At 30.6% G+C, this 18796-nt stretch overlaps 1 protein-coding gene across 1 annotated transcript in view; it reads right to left on the reverse strand.

Annotated features, from left to right (window-relative positions):
* Window positions 1-268: 268 nt before the first annotated feature.
* The window catches only part of LOC145269267 (uncharacterized), a 700568-nt gene continuing 682040 nt past the window's right edge, over window positions 269-18796 (reverse strand). The window contains exon 6 of the mRNA XM_080124922.1: window positions 269-12017. Within this exon, the coding sequence (XP_079981048.1) occupies window positions 11845-12017 (173 nt within the window). The 3' untranslated portion in view covers window positions 269-11844. The remainder of the gene's footprint in view (window positions 12018-18796) is intronic.

The raw sequence follows: 18796 nt of genomic DNA on the forward strand, positions 1-18796 counted from the left end.
TACCTCGGTTGACCTTATTTATTTTTTTATAATTAATACAAGCAGTGGAAGATGTTTTATAAAACAAAATCAAATAAAATAGATAAATAAAGGAACCGGTTTTAGCATCGGAAAATAGGCTCAAATTTTCCCGATTCCAATACCCTAAAAAGCTCCAATTTTTCCCATTCCTGATTCCGATTAATCGTCCCACCACACACACAAACACATATATATATATATATATATATTACACACATGCTCGCATAAAAAAGAGTAATAATACAAGTTTTATTTCAGTTTCATTTATTTTTCTCTAAAGAACAGAATACATGGAAACGAAAGAAAAACTAAGTAAAAGGAAACGAACATATCAGTGAGTATGAGTTTTTCAGAAGAAAATATAAGAAAGAAAAAATAACATCCAACATAAAAAACAGAGCAATATTGCCAAAATTTTCATTTATGTCACCTTTCTTTCTAAATATCCATCCTCATCAATACATAGATATACACACACACACATGCGTATGCAACTATGTAATATATATGTACACACATGTAAATATGAGTGTATGTATCCATATATGTATGTATATATAAATATATATATACATTTATGCACATTTTATATATGTATATATATATTTATCAAATTACATCAAGGTTTTAGTTGAGTTGGATATTTATTTTAAATTTTCTTTTAGAAATTAATCAAAAAAGCATAACATTTTTTCTCCTATTGAAAATAATGATTATAATAATAGTTATCGAGATAATGGTACAACATTTTCATTTTTGTATTTTTTGGGGGAGGTTGTCCATCTTTATTTCATATATATATATATATATATATATATATATATGAATGGAATAGAAAGAGTGAATTTCAAACGCATATTTTTTTCATAATATTGCAATGTAATGTTTGCTGTGTGCATATTTTAATGTATATATATTTTTTGAATTAACCAGAAAAAAGTGTTAGGGTTTAAGTATATTCATATGGTTAATTTTGTTTCGTATATAAGTATCATTTTAAAACATTAAGGTTAGCTGAAGGCACAGACAGTTCTTTGATTATCATTTTTTTTTTTTTTCATTTTCCATTTTTTTTTTTTTAAGAAATTGCCATTAGCATTTTCTTGTCAATAATACATTTATTTGTTGCATGTAAACATTGACATTTTAGTTCATTTTTAATATCAATAATGGCAAACATCACAACAGATTAATTGATTACTTGCACACATTTCAGGTTCTTTTATACGACAGGGACATGCATGCACATAAATTTCTTTTATTTTACGAGCACAAATGAACTGTAATACTTGATAGTTGCTTTAGAACTCTAAATTCTGACTTTTCACTAAAAAAAATGTTTTAAAAGACCTTAGTAATTTCGAACACTCGAAATATACTAATATGATATGTCGACTGTAATCGACAGTAACCTAAAAGCTCTGCTCTCATTGACTTCTACACTGTCGTCGAGAACGACACATTTTTATGTCACTTACTCCACTTACTCTTGATCCACCCATTATAATGCTGTGTGTTTAGCAAAGAGGTATCAAGTTTTTATTTTTTTAAACTTTGGTATGATTCAACACAGGATTGAAGTGCTGATTCAAGTGAATGTATTTTGCCAAACTGATAATTGAAGATGGTTAAATTTGTGCAGATTTATTCATTAAATATCAATCCCTATTAATCTCTTACTGCGCATCGAGTGGATAGCATACTGCTTAGTTCGCTGTATCCTAGCAAAGATCCATACACAATGTCAGCTATACAGACTTAGTAGTCCCGGAGAGAATTTCTAGGGTAAATCTGGTATTATAATGAATAATCCAATTAATTCATAACTGAGCATCTAACGGATACTTAGTTCACTGCATCTTCTATCATTTAGGCTGTGTATATATACATATATATATATGATAAACATCACAAAGGTTTATACAAACTTTTAGCCAGATTGCCCAGTAGTTTCCAAGAAAGAGTGGCTTGAACAGATAGAGACTAAGAAAAACATATGGATTACAAATAGCTGTTATCCGTTTAATTTCATGTCGTGAAATTCCAGTGTGATTCTAAAACTTTTGACTAATACTAATTACTGACTAGATTTAAAGTTCAAAGCCAAGTATTGTGGCTTATGTGTACTCTTGAATCAAAGAAAAATATGCATTTCTGAAGTCGCTCTGTCATATCAAATATCCATTTTCCGCTTTTAAAATTGTGGCATTTTTCACCTTTCAATAAAACACAAATGGATATTAATTTTCATTACTTTTTTTTTTTTAAAGACCAGAATAATTTTTTCCGTAGAAATAATTCAACAACTTTATTGTCTATCCCTAAACAAACACCATTTTGGAAAAAAAAAAAACAAACAAAAAAAACAGTTTGGTAACAGAATGGCACAAATTGCAGACTTGCCAATAGTTTTGGATGGGTAGGGGGGTACTTAAATCTGAGATAAAATTTAAATTTATTCTCAAGTTCAGGTCACTCTTGAATTGTTTCTTTATCAATCAGTTAAAATCATTGATTTTCTTTTGTTCTTATTTAAATAGGATTATCTCCCTCCTTTTAAATTCTTTATGTGTGTGTATGTGTATATATATATATATATATATATATATATATATATATATGACATTTTATTCATGTAAATTCTTGGCTTCGGTGTACTGTAGTTCTCATGATTAAGTTTTAGGGGAGGTCAACAATTATAAGGTCATTTTATTCTGAAATCGTACACATTTTTGCATACGATTGATTTTTGTAGATTAATTTGAATTTTGAAATGAATTCTGTTGCATACAACACCTGATCAACATTTTATTAGTGTGTTCTGGCTGTTCGAATAGGTATAGGTCCAATTCCTGATGAGAGATCTACATTTTCAATGCTGAAGTCGAACTTGTGAAGTTGATTGAAATTACAGAATACTTTCTTTTCGTGAAAACAGCTGGGACTCCTCTTTTTGTCACGTGAATGATTTTAAAATTGAAAAAATAGTTTGGCATGAATTTTATGAAACATTTTATCTGGTGACAGTCCCAAATTGGCTAAGCACCATTTGGAATCATTAAGTTATAGCGCTGATGTAAAAAAAAAAAAAAACTATCAACTCTACTTGTACAATTTTTTAAAGGAAAAATACGAATTCATGAAACACATTTTTCTCAGCTTTTCTGTTCATTATTCTAAACAGTGAAGTTACTGAGTTCGTTCTAAGTTATACTTCATTCGATTGTGGATACATGCAATGTCGACGATACACAAGTTATTTCGAAATAATATATTTCTGAATATAATTATGTATATATGAGTCCTTGCATAACTTTTGAAATGATATTGCCATCGCTAACAATCCAGATTTAATGAATGGATTTTTAATTGCTGATTCCTCTTATGCTTTTTTTTTACATGTTCACCCCAAACAAGGTGCATTGCCACTTTGATGTAGGGGGCTACTATCAGGGACCGCAGTTACAGGGGTACTATGTAGGGAGTTTAGTAGCAAGATGTCTGTTCACATTACACTTGAGCTTCTGCATGTCAGGACAGTTGGGAATGCATGAAACTCGAAGAGAATTCCAAAGTCTTGCAGTTCTGGGGAAGAAGCTATTAGAGTAGAAAGCTTTCTTACGTCTAGGGATTTCAACTGTGAAGGGGTGGGACTTTGCTGCTTGTCGGGTTAGTTGGGGGTATTTTCGTCGAGAGGGTATAAGGGCTTGTAGTTCGTCAGAACATCTACCATTGAAATACTTCTAAAACAGGCAGAGGGATGCAACATTTCGTCGATGGGGCAGAGGCTGAAACTTAGATGATAGTTCGGGACCTATTAGGTTGGCAACTCTCTTTTGGACCCTGTCCAGGAGCGAGAGACTAGGATCAGATGCACCAGCCCAAATGTGATGGCAGTACTCCATACATGGGCGAATGGTGGCTTTATAGAGGTACGGGATATTTTCAGGCATAAGTAACTTTCTAGCACGGTATAGAGAGCCCACCTTCTTTGCAGCAGCCTTGGCAATGATCTCGATGTATCTATTCTAACCCATGTTTCCTGTGAACGTTAAGCCAAGGAGCGTGACCGAAGTGATTTCAGGTAAAGTATCTCTAGTCATAGCTATTGGTGGTTGGTAAGGTTTCATGTAATTATTAAAGGAGACGAGCTTCTTTTTTTTTTTGGTGTGAGGGGGAGCGTTGAACATTACCATTCATTTTTTACCCCCATTCTTCTTCTGTATAACCATCTCTGTGTATTGCATCCACACGAATGTAAAATTGAACACAAGGTCGGTTTTTAATGTGAGAAATTCTAGCACGTCACAAGGAGCACTCTGGATTGAGACGAGAATAAAAATTGTATGAGTCTTTAAAGATTTCTACATTACTGACCAATGATGGAAGAGATGAAGTAGTCGAAAATATACTGTACTTTGTTGCTAACGAAAAGGATCTCTAAAAATGCTTACATTGAATAGACATGTCTTCAGAATATTATTTTTTGTCCCTCTTCTACAGAAACTTAAACTCAAGGAATACTTATTCAAATAAAAAAATGAATGAGAACAATGACATTCTAATTTACATAATGTAAAGAAAGTTAAGAAGTGACAACTCGGCATAAATTGAAATTTTTAAAAATAATCGTGGTTTTGGAGGTTAATTTTGGGTGATACCTTTCTAGACATATCAGTTAAATTGATACAAAGCAATAATCAAATTCATAGGTTTGCCCGAATTGAGTTGACATATAAAATAAAATGATTGAAAATTTTAAAAATTAGATACCTCATTTCTCAATATAAATTATGGTGGGCGGCAGAATTGTGTGATATTTAACAATTTGGAATTTATGTATTAATGTACGTATTTTTTATTACACACACGCACATATATATATATATATATATATATATATATATATATATATATATATATATATATATGTGTGTGTGTACATACTGGTATATGGAGAAGTGGTAGTAATGTTCTTTCCTAAAGCTTGTTTAATGTAAAGTGTTCCAAACATGTTTATTAAATGTATGTGTAATGCACACACACACACACACATATATATATATATATATATATATATAATGTGCCTACAATGTATAAAGAGATACATACAATATACAATTATATAAAGCAAAAAAAAAACCCACTAAATTCCATAAACAAATAAGTTATACAATTGCATATACAAGCCATTAAATTCTAGCAGCAAATAAAAATGTATTTAAACAACTGCGTTTACAAATTAACGAATTTAATTATTAGAGGTATTCAAAAACTTTGTCTATTGTTAATTTTAAAAACGGCATATTTTTCATATTTAAAAATGATCTCCACTACCTTTTTTATATTATTTATAATTGCTATCATTACAAGATTAATACAGACGTTTAGCTATATATATATATATATATATATAGTTCATTAGACTCGATAGCTTTTGTAACATAAACCTAATTACCATTATTTGATCTTTATAAACTATTCATTTCACAAGGAATAAATGGATGAAATTACTAGTATATATATTTAAAATTATAGCGAGTTTGAACTCATTGTTTTCAATGAAAAGAGCCTTATCTCTGTCATAGTATTAGCTTTTTTAACCTTGAAAACTATAATTTTTATAAAAAATTTTAGTTCTTCGTTGGCAAATTTTCAATAAGTCATACCATTTCATGCAATCACTGAATCAATTTGCTTTCTCGAAGTCATAATAGTCTGAAGTTTTCAGAGATCATCAGTTGTTCACCATGAAGCAATGTTTTCGGAGATTAAAAACTATGTATGCATATAATGATTGAGTGTATGGTACAGTATGCCTGAATAAAACAGACTATTTTAGTCACAGTAATTCCCCCTCCCACAAAAAAACCCCTGTGAATTTGCTTTTTTGCTTTGTAACAAACTGCCACTAATAGGGTAAATCGGTAAAAGTTCATAGAGTAGAACCTAATAAAAAAATATACTAATCAACAACTTGCAAAGGACATCATACCTGTAACACCAGTGAGTTTAAACGGTAAAAAAAGGCAAGGCTGTGTAAACGTATGAGAGTTCAGAAAAGCAAAGCAGAATCAAAACTAGATGTTAACCTAAGATACTTCTCTTACTTGAATAAATTTAGAAAAGGATTTGATCGCATGAAACCGTTTTAGGATTTATTTAAAAATTTTAATTCTAACTCCACTTCAAATTTTTCTTAATAGACAAAATTAACAAACGACATTCGGTTTTACTAAAATTTCGAGCTAATTAAAACAATTTGCTATTTGCTAACTTTCAGAATTTAAGATGTCTTTTTGTTCAGTACAGATTTACTAATTTAATGAAAATATCACTCTCCACTGAAATGTTATCACTTGTTGAATGATTATATATATATATATATATATATATATATATATATATATATATAGGGTGTCCACAAAGTCTGGCTAGTTAATGTAGTCAGACTTTGTGGGCACCAAGTAGATTATGTAGCCAGACTTTATGGGCACCCTTTAGATTATGCAGCCAGACTTTGTGGACGCCCTGTATATATATATATATATATATATATATATATATATATATATATATATATATATATATATATATATAATGAATTGGGAATCAATAGTTGACCAGTTTAAAATCATCGATTAATATAGTTTGTTTATTATTGCCGACAGAACCGGCGCTCTCTGTGGAGGAGGTTTTAATTAATCCATGTAAAAAAAAAAATAATGAAATGGGTATTCCAACGCCGATGTTATGGCTAATTCACGCGTCTGCAATCTTGGTTTCTCTATATATCTTATGATGATCTCGGAGGGACCACGAATGTCAGGTAAGAAAGGCGTTGCAGCACCTTCCATTTAAGAAGCATTCATTGCATCATGGAGATAACATGGAAAAATGAAGTACATTTTGTAAATGCGATTATCAGTAATGAACTGGTTTCACGGCAAATTTTGCATTTTAAATCATCATACTTACCAGACATGAAAAAATAAATAAATGCATTCTTCTCCAATGTCACGCATTGCTGTGCATCACATAAACCGATATTATATATATATGATAAGGATATATAATGGTCATCATAATACGTATGGCAACTGTGACCATCTATAATTCAGACCATCACCACTTCAAAATCATATATCAATTAAGAAATCCTTTTAGTATGTGACGCAATCAATAATGTAGTTTTTCGTAGATGGATTTATAATAACAGCGTTGATGCTACTGGGGAAAAGAAACAAGAATGAACACTTTAGATTTTAGGGAGGTCTTTATCATTCATTTAATTTTTATATTTGACTCTGGCGGTTTTCTATTTTCAAAAGTTTCTTTTAGTTAATGTACTTTTTTTTGTTGAATATGCTTCTCATACGTTTGAACCTATTTTAATGTCACAGCTATTGCTTTGGTATATATTTGCTTCCCCACAAGAGCAAACTGTGACACAATGTAGTTTTCAATGTGGGAGAAAGCCAGCTCTCCAAACAGGGGCACTCTGGAAGCAGGCAAAAATAAAAACTACTTTAATATAGAAGGTTTTTCCTATATTAACTAAGGAAAAATTAAGTGAAGCATCAAAACTGATACTACACTTGGATCTAAGCCGGAAGGCCAGATCTACTTTTTACTATTTAAAAACGTTATTTATTTGCCTATTATTCTAAAAATTATTTGATTTTTAAATGTTTTCAAAAAACGGTAAGATTTAAAAAAAAATTTTTTTAATTAAATTTGTAAAACATTTTCTTTAGATTTCAGAAGATTGTATGCTATTTTTCTGAAAGTATACTACGATGTGATTAATTTGTTTGATTAAATAACTCAAATTTAAGTATTGTTACAAAAATGGTAACTATGTATTTTTAAGTTCATTTTTTTTTTCAATGTAATTATGTGAAAGATTTTTTTATTTTGACGCATGTAGTATGTAATGAATTGCTGAAGTTTGAATTTCTTTTTAGCAATGGAAATTAATTGGATCATAAATTACATTTCACACTTGTTTTTCATATATATATATATATATATATATGTGTGTGTATATGTATTGTTACACGTTAACAAACACAGAAATTGATGCAAGGAGGGTTTAAATATGCTTAATAAATCTCCAGGAAGTGAGTCACTTAAGTAATGAATACCAGTTGGTTTTCCAATTATATATATAGTAGTCAAATATACTCTTGGCTAATGAGATGCACAAAAATGGTTTTTCTGTGCAATTCTTGCAGATGAATCACAAATGTTTCTGTGTAGTTCACTTGCCATAAGTATATTTTTCTACTACTAAGATCTACTCCTGTATCGACCATTGTTAAACAAAATACTGAAGTAAGAAATATATACATAATATAACATAGCTGTGTGTATGAAACAATAATTATATATATTTAATTTCATATATATACACATAAGGTAATATATATATTGAGAATTTACTTCAACAGTACTCAGTATAAGACTTTAGCACTAGTAGCATGTCAATATATCTATGGTAAGTAAGCTACAGAAGCGTCTATGTTTCCTCCTTGCATTTAAGCTGATGATTTCCTGCAGGAATGAAATATAGATGCGTCTATACAGCATAAGATTTATTTTCATATTCCTACTAAAATATATATATATATATATATATATATATATATATATATATATATATATAGGACATTCTATTGATATTATAGTCTTACTTTGTTTGTCCGAAATCTACTGTCTTAATCTGATTTTTTGCGCCGTTGAGGAGTTGTTTTCCTTGCTATTATTATACACCCACTTTGTTATATATATAGATATTTAAGTCTGGTCTTCATTATGGGGGGATGAAAAGATTTAATATGAGCAACAGACCGTATGCAAATATGAATGTAATTTGACAGCCATAACTTTCAGTTACCAATGAAATTTTCTCCTCGTATGTTTATACTAACACTGACATGCATACACGAGTATGTATATATGAGTGTGTCATTTCGTAGTACTTCTTTTGGGCTATATATATATATATATATTCTCTCTACCTAAAAACGAGTAAAGTTACAATACAGTATAAATGCATCAACATTATCACTTTTAGATAACGCCATTTCAAGCAAACCCTACAATTTTATGCCTTTAATTCACAAATTGCATGAAAACAATAGTTATTATAAAGTATTAAATTCTGTCTTTACAGTTTATTCATATTTAGGAGCAAACTGCATACATTTTCAGAAGGTATATTTCAAAATAAAGCATCATATATTTATCCGATTTTTTTCTCTAGGATCATTCCATATATAATTTATTAGACAAGTATTGTAGTGACTTTTAAAATAAAACATAAGTCGCAATGCAGTTTAAATGTAGAATGATGCTTATATAATTCAGATCGATTATCATGGCAATTAAACTTTAGGGGATCATATTTATCTATTTAAACCTTATAAATAGTTATTTCAACATTTGTAATAGAGTTATATATATGTGTGTATATATATACATATATATATACATATTGAAAGATCAAAGCAGTATCATACTGTGATTTATAGTCAATTTCAAAGTGACTTGTTTCGAAATCAACAAGAAAGTACAACATAACGTAACATTGATCTGTCCATTTTTATATATCTATATATTACTGTAGATAAAGAAAATTGTTAAATATTGGTTAAATAGCATATGTATATCATACTCTGAACACAAGAAACTGACAAGCTCATACATCATATAATTCAATATCTACACATTTCTAACTAATATGAACTCTTTTGAGTGGTACATTTTAAAATCCGTATAATAAACTAATATCTCATAAGTCTTTATATATATATATATATATATATATATATATATATATATATATATATAATGTTTTCAGTTTTTGGGTGCCAGTATCAACAAAAACATTGAGGTGAAAGGAATTTTAATAATAATGATAATAATAGTAATAATGATGATATAGTATGATTATGTAGCTGCATGTTATGGCAATATATGTATATATTCCACATCAAAAATAATGTATATCAAAATATTTGGTGTGGGGGTGGTTCCAGTAGTTACTTCAATAATGTTCAGTTCATTATCAGAGATTTATGAAAATAAAATATGATCAATGGCTCTATCATGTTTTGATAATAGATATCTTCAGACAAATCTGTATGCTTTCATGAGATATATGACCAAACGTTGATTGCATTGCTGTAGACATTCATCATATTTTTTTAATTATATACATATATTAAAAAAAAAGGGTTCTCTTCTGCTGTAAGAGAATGAGTATTCTTTTTAAATTGTTAATGAAGCCCCATTGTACCTGTCTCGTTGTGCCTCCTGTCCCCACCCACCCCTGTTAACAAAAATAAAATATAACTATGACTGCATTATTGGTGCGTCATTCATTTTGCTTGAGAAACAATCCAGAGATGAAACAAACTGAGAGAAACGAGGAAAGGACAACCAGATTATTACATTACCAACTATTTTCTCAACAGGTTTGGTTATTTCAATATATAATCTGCACACGTGAAGGGTAAGAAGGAAAATATAACACACTAAAATAAATTTACAAATCACTCTATTTTAAACTTTATCATTTTCTCCTTAAGACGATTCAACTACAAGTTTTTAAAACAACTCGGCAATCTGATATATATATATATATATATATATATATATATATATATATATATATATATATATATATATATACGAGTACGAAGCAACTTTTTTATCCAGCATTTTCTGTAAGATATGTTCTCTCCGTATTTAGTGACAGGGATAGGAGTGTTAAAAATATGTTTGTCATTCTTATCTTTTTTTTTTTTTAATAATTATATTTGTTGGCTTTTGTTTTGAAAGTAAGATATCAAATTTTGGACATGCAATTTTTACTCCATGTTTTGCTTTTTGTAAAGAATAATAGCAAACATTGTTTATTCAAATAGCATATTTGCTTTGGAAAAGTTTTTCCTTGGTAAAGAAAGAAAATAAAATACATTCAATTTTTCTCTTAATTGCCGATATATTTTTTCCGGGATGACCATATTTGTAATTATATCGCTCCGTTCACTGATTATTTTAATAGGCATCTGCATACATATACAAAAATATGTATATACACAAATGTATGTGTGTATATATATATATATATATATATATATATAATTCATACAAGTGTATATTTCGGTATAAGAAAATGCATATTCCATGATTTTCTCCGATTAAAATGCAGATTTATATATATATATATATATATATATATATATATATATAAACTTTTTTCCGTTTTTCATTGAATACGATGGAATTATTTTATTTGGAATTTGCTGATTCATTTTTTTTTTCTTTTTTTATGTTTTTTTTCCTCCAAATTCTTTAAAATCAGATCATGTAATGCCTGATAATTTGACACACTTCCACACGTATAGGTTATATATTGCTACACATATGCACACGTAAACGTACACCTGTACATTTGTATCCAAACATACATAATACATATATATATATATATATATATATATATATATATATATGCCTACAAATATAGTTTCTCATCAAAATAGTATGGCACCTTATCAAAAAATATTTAGAACTGTTTTTTTAATTTTACTCGCATTTTTTTTTTGCTCATATGAGGTATTTTCGTCCATATTTTTTTGTTTTCTTAAATTACACTTTTATATCTGTTTCACTGCCCATCATTTTATATATGATATATATATATATATATATATATATATATATATATATATATATATATATATATGCATATATGAATGAACACTTGTTGAAAGGTTATTGTCATTTTACTGCCAACAGAAGGTAAGTAGGTCATGAGAATTGTAAGGAATTTAATAAATCCTTCAGGTGCGTATGGGACATCCACGCCAATAATAGACATGTCCACAAAATTCCATGTGTCTTGGAGATTTTCTGGATACTATTCCCATTGCCTTTATATCCTTGTTCATTTTCCATTTGCTTCGTGTTCTGATCATAAGTTCCTGCAAAAAAACAAAAATGAATAAAATAAGACTTAAGTCATTTTAGTGGGTCAAAATTACTCAAACAAAAACGAATATTATACTATCTAGTTTGTTGTTGACATAACAATAACATAACAATAAAATATAAGTCGAATGACTTATTTGATATAATGATTAATGTTTGACAATAGATAAAAAGAAAAGTGTTCAATTCTCAGGGGAGTCATAGCGAAGACCAAAATATGTATATTCTGTCTCTTTGTTAAACAGTCATCTTTTTTCCTTGTTAAACAGTCATCATTTTAAGATGTGGTGTAAACGGTAAGCAGAGCAACGCTGAGAAGAGTGGTGTCCTTACACTCCAACATCTTCGTATAATAGCCACAGAAAAGGTAGTCCTCGGGTTGTACTCGACATGTTTACTTTTTTCATTATGATTGGTAAAAAAGATTATAGAGTACAGTGAATATCTACTAGACACTGTGCATGAAGACATTTTTCATCCAAGTAACCCCTGACTAAATATTATAAAATCACATAATTTTCACAGCATAAATAAAATCTTTTCAGTATGATTAAAAATGTATGGTGGACAAAGTCACTGCAGGGAGATATGCAAAGATCCTACCGGTGCACAGCAGACAGTCGGTCGATTTGATTAAAAATGGGCAATTCTACAAATTTCGATGGCAATAAAAGTGGAGGGGGGATAACATTTGTTGATCCTCATTCAATCCCGGGCAACGCCGAGCTTCCCTGCCAGAACAGATAAAGCTATATATAATGGATATTACCTGGGATAAAAAAAATAGGAGGGCTTACTTTTGGGAGGACCTTCGTATGACAAAGCCATGACCGGATAGAAGTGTATTCTTAGTATCGCCTGCACTGAGGATCAACCTTTTAATTTCTAGAAGAGTTTCACATAGAACTAGGTTAGTACATTGTTAATCCTGAAGTTCTTGCTGACATCTTATCGTGAAAATAACACTCCAGAAGAGAACAGTAGTCCAAATAATACAAATTATGAATTCAAATCTTAAATTTCAGAAACAACCACACTGTTCTAAACAATATCTGTGTCTGCTATTCATTAAACTCCTGAAGGATTCAATATCGTTTATAATAAAATAGCTACACAAAATTGTGCTTTCTCTGCCATATTGCTTAGTGTTACTATTTACTCCAAACAAAACAAAACTAGTAAAAAACAAAAAAAAAACAGACGTTTTAATTCAAACATGAACAATATGTCATCTCAACAGTCCATGAAAGATTTAGACAAGTTTGTTCAGTCGTGCATAATATTAATTCGATCGTTTTTTGCTTGGTATTTTTGTTACCTTAATGAGCTATTTCTCAAGAGATTTTTCAGAAAACAAGATTATGTCGTATGTTGATAGAGATGTATGTGTGTGTAGATATAAGTGTCCATATGTCTGCCTACATGAATAGCATCTGCCCGCACAATGCTAAAATAAATTACTTTTTTGGCAAGGAGGTAAGCAGAGAGTTGACTTTTTATTAATCTAGGAAGATAAATCTGAACACATTACCATCTTCTTTCACTTTATGTATCTCCCTCACGCTATATATAAGTTCTCTCTCTTTCTCTCATATATATATATATACATATATATATAATTTCTCTTTCTCACTCTCATATATATATATATATATATATATATATATATATATATATAATCACTCTCTCCCTCCTATATAATTTCTCTCTCTCACTCTCTCTCTCTTTTATATATAACTAGCAAAAGTACTCGTCGTTGACTGGGTTCAAAAACAGCCTACAGAAAATGGACTCTGATTTATGAATGTATGATACGTTATGAAAAGGAAGGGTTGTAAAGAGATAGCTTCGAATTTAGGAGTATCAAAACCAAAGCAAAATATGATGAAAGTAAAAATAAAATAGATAAACCCCATAATTTATTATATCATACCTGTTCACACTGAAACACTTATCACAATATTCTGTGGATCTATATTAAAAAAAAACTTGTTAAACTTTGTGACATATTTCCATTCTATGGAGGTCAGGCGCGAACGAACACCCCATAATTTTATTATACCATATTTCTTCAAATTGAAGCATAATTATCAAAGTGTACTTACGGAGATAGATATGAAAAGTCTTTATTAAAGTTTGTGCCTATTTCCATTCTATGGATGCCAGGCGCGATCGCAGACGCCACAATTTTATCATACCATCCCGATTAAAGTTAAAACATACTTGTCAAAGTATTATCTACATCTATATCAAAAGCACTTATAAACGTTTTTTTTTTTTTTTCATTCTTAATTTTTTTATTTCCATACGTTGGAAATAACCCACAATTTTAATGAATGCCAAATCCATTCCTGTGTCTCGATACAGCTATCATTATATGTGATCAGTTTTCTATAATAGTCAACCATATAGGAGCCTATTCGTGACCAGACACGTACACAGACGTTCAGCTTTATATTATAGATTTCGGTGCTAATGCAGAGAGTGATCCGCGGTATTTTTTAAATCATGTTTCCATGTTTAATTCAAGTTTTTTTGTTTTTTATATTGAATTGTAAGGTTAAATACACCATCTCCTCATGTTAAGAATTGCTTTTTAAATAATAACGTTATTATTTCAGCACGGATCACTCTCTGCATGAGTACCATAATTTCTCTCTATCGCATTATCTATATATTTTTTATCTCTCTTCATATATATTTCTTTTCTTTCCTACCTACATATATATATATATATATATATATATATGAATTATTATAGTAAATAATTGTCAGCTGCTTTAAGAAACACGTTTCAGTTGAAACAAAAAGTCGGTCAATTTAGCTCTTATTCGCATATTATCATATACTGATTTGATCACTCTGACAGACGTTAAAAACATTTTTAAAAATAAATGTTCAAATTTAACAGTATTTCTCGCAGTTAACGGTGGCCGACTTGATTAGGTCCTTGCTAAGGAAGCCAGGTATGTCTTCCGTTGCCGAGTTCGAATCTATCGACCGGTGTTAATCGTGACACCCGGCACTGATGATTCCTGGAAGGATGAAACACTAGTGTCTGTAGGTATTTAATAATTATTATAGTAAATAATATAATTTCTTCCCCTCTCTCTCTCTCCATATTTTCTTTCTCTCACTATATATATTTTTCTGTATATATACATTGCTAGTTTTTTTTTTCCTGCCGCTATTTCTCTATCGTTTTCGATTTTGTTTTCTCGATTTCTTTACATCTTCCTGTTTCTATCTTTCCGTCTCTTTCATTTTGTTTTCTCTCACTTTCCTTTCCTCTTTCGACTTATTTTATTCTTTTTTTCCTCTATATTTCTGTTTCAGTTTTTTAATCTCTTTATTTCGTTTTTACCTCTTTTTTATCTATTTTTTTTTCTTTTATCTAGCAATTTGATTTTTATCTCTCTACCGATTGATTTTCCTTTTTCATTCTTTTGATCCCTTTTTATTTTTCACTCTTCCGTTTTTGTTTTCCCTCTCTGCCACTGTCTCTCTCTATATATATCCTTTTTCTCTCATTCAATAAGTTTTTCCCGTCCCTGCTCATTGATTGCAAACGATAGTTTTAACCCACATCGAATAAACTGTTCCGTTGAAACTTCATACATAATACAAATGGTGTCGACTTATTGAATCATTTCGCTTGACTCCTTAGAAACTGTCTTCCTATTTATAGAGATGCCCCCACACCCACCGCCGAACCGCCTCTCCCTATCAGCCTATGTTATTCTGTTGGATGGAATAAGGTGTTAAAGTCTCAAACAAAATGAGATGCATTCAATTCTTTTTTTTGTCTTTTTGCCAACGGTCATTCTATTGACATAAAGGAATAATTTAACTGCCATCCAACATTATTGGAACGTATGGCACTTCAGCTCGCTATAAAAGCGAGTTATCTTACTTGTAGGTATCGGTTAGTAGGAAATTATTGACTAATATACCTATGGAAGCGCAGAAATGATATAACGATTAATGATGCCGATTCTAAAACACGTAAACTAGGGTTATATTTATTACACATTAATACGATTGGAAGGTATAGGCCCCTCCCATAGCTAAAATGTGAGATCTACATGTTTGAATCCTTATTGAATATTTCATTTGTTTAATGGATTCATTTTCTAGACGTGTCCATTCAGTTTCTACGTGTAATGATGGACATTGGATTGCATACTTAATTGTAACAGACTGACAAAATTCTATTTAAAGATTTTACGTATTAGACCCTTTTTTCAAGAAAAAAGCAATCAAAAGCTGCTACGGGCTCCCCGTACCGTGCTAGAAAATTACCACACCCGAAAGTATCCTATATTTTTACACAAGCCACAATTCGCTTATGCAATGAGTACTTTTGCCACATCTGGACTGGTGATTCTACCTCTAGTCTCTCAGGCTTAGACAGGGTAAAAAAAAGTCAAATCTAATAGGTTTCACACTATCGGAAAAGCATCAACGTCTGTCCCATCACCACAATTTACATCCCTGTGCCTTTTTTCCAAGTACTTTAATGGAATTTTCCCATGGACTTGTGCCCTCTCCTTTTGACGTACATACCTTTGATTAACTTGACGAGTAACAAAATCTCACACCTAAACTGTTGAGGCCCGTAGATACCGGAAACCGTATACTGTAATAGTCCCCCCCCCGCTTGGTATACTAGAAATAGAATTTGGAATTCCAGCATATTTCTTGCTTCCCTGACTAACCGGCAGAAATTTAAATGTAACGTGTACAGACATCTAGACATCACACTGCTCAACTTCCCACAGTCCCCTGTTAAATCCGATCCTAAATAGTAATCCTTTACGTCCAATTTTCAATATGCTTCGTTTGAAGTAAAAAAATAGTAAAGAAAGACAAATGAAATATGACAAAGCAGCTAACGTAAATTCACATAAAACAATAGGATTCTATAGTTGGCATTGGTTCCCAAGATATTTTTTCTAGAAAGAAATCATGCACTTAGAGGGTGGGCAGTGTGAAGGTTATCAACATCCCTTAGTGAAAGTTGTAGAATAATTTTATTTGAACTTGATACACTCAGATCGTCACTGTTGACGTAAAAGCAGCAAAAACTAATATGCAAGAACGCGTCTAATAAATGTATAGTCAAATATAAAGTATGCACGAAGTGTGGTTCAAAATAATGCCACCATTTTTTATTCCGCCCAAATGGATCAGAGGCGATTGCAAATTCCATTATGATAAATGAACTCGTGCATTCGTGACCTGAAAGTTCCATCTCTGTTGCAGATATTGTGTGAGACTAAGAAAGCCACCCCTAGCATGGGCATTCGTCAGAAGCAGAGATGCGCTTGGTAGAAGTTCATTGGAGACTATGGTGACCATGTAGAAAAATAAATTCTGCAGTACAAAAGGGCTCTCATTTTAATGGGTATATTTCCGTATTTGTAGCATTTGAACATTTTCTGTAAAAAGAAAATAGGAGGCTTTACCTTTGGAACGCTCCTCGTATGACAAACGCGCTCCAGACACCCATGCACAACCATTTATTACTGTGAAAAATGCATTGAGAATAGTGCTGACTATGTAAAAAAGCAAATTATGGTGTACAAACGTCGCTCATTTTAATGATAACTCTTTCGTCTTCGTAGCTTTTCAACTTTGTGTGTAAATTAAAATAATCAGTTTTATGTTTTGGAACGACCTGCGATTAATAGGCCTCTATAGGCAATATTTGTAAGATTAATAAGCGGTTTGTAAACATAAGCAATACAGGCGTTAAGACATAAGTAAAACGAGGTTACACAAAGACTCGACATGATTTCCATATATATATATATTCAAGCACGTCTGATTGAACACAAGTTATTCTTTTTTTCGATTTTTCTGGATATCTTTTCCATTCGCCGAGCAGTCTTTTTCTATTATTTCAGCTGGTGTGTTGTATATTATGGCGCCCAAACGTTGTTGTACAGCCATATTATTCTCAAGTGCTTTCTGTTGATGGGTTTGAGTATCATCAGGAGCGATTGTTTTCGTTTTCTTTGAAGCTTGGTGTATTTGTAATTTTTTTTTCTACAGCCCCTACGGATCTCCACCGGGACGAACAGAATTTAATAACTAACAAGAAACTAAATAAATAAACTATATAATAAGAAAATCACAATTAAAAATTAATCGCCCCTAACGTTTCTGCATCCACCTCTATAACTAATAAAAACACACTATAAACACAAAGCCCCAAAGAAAAAGAAAACAACACTAATCGCTCCTCATGATGATCGGATACAGCGATAGAAAGCGCTCGAGAAGAATATGGCTGAACAACAAGGTTTGGGCGCCATTCTATACAACATGCCAGTTGAAGACCGCTCGGCGAATGGAAAACCTATCCAGGAAAATCGGAATAATTCTGTCGTGTTCAATCAGATGTGCATGGATAATGACTAACTGCCAATATATATATATATATATATATATATATATATATATATATATATATATATATATATATATATATTCAAGCAAATATTATTAAATACAACGGAGACATTTTGTCTTATAATTCTTTTTTTAATTTTTCAATTTTCCGTATTGTCTTTTTTGTTTCAAAATCAAAAATATTAATAAAGGATCCATACATGTTGCTGTTACGAGCGCTTTCGATTCGTCCACGAATCATCATCAGGTGTTAAAAATACAGGATTGCGAAAATGAGGATTAAAAATGAAAACTAAAATATATATAATCAGTGATGAGTTAAAATAAAAGTCGATTAAGAATAAAAGTCGATTAA

The sequence above is a fragment of the Euprymna scolopes genome, chromosome 4 (genome assembly GCF_053919585.1).
Source record: "Euprymna scolopes isolate OS-2025 chromosome 4, ASM5391958v1, whole genome shotgun sequence".
Lineage (NCBI taxonomy): Eukaryota > Metazoa > Mollusca > Cephalopoda > Sepiida > Sepiolidae > Euprymna > Euprymna scolopes.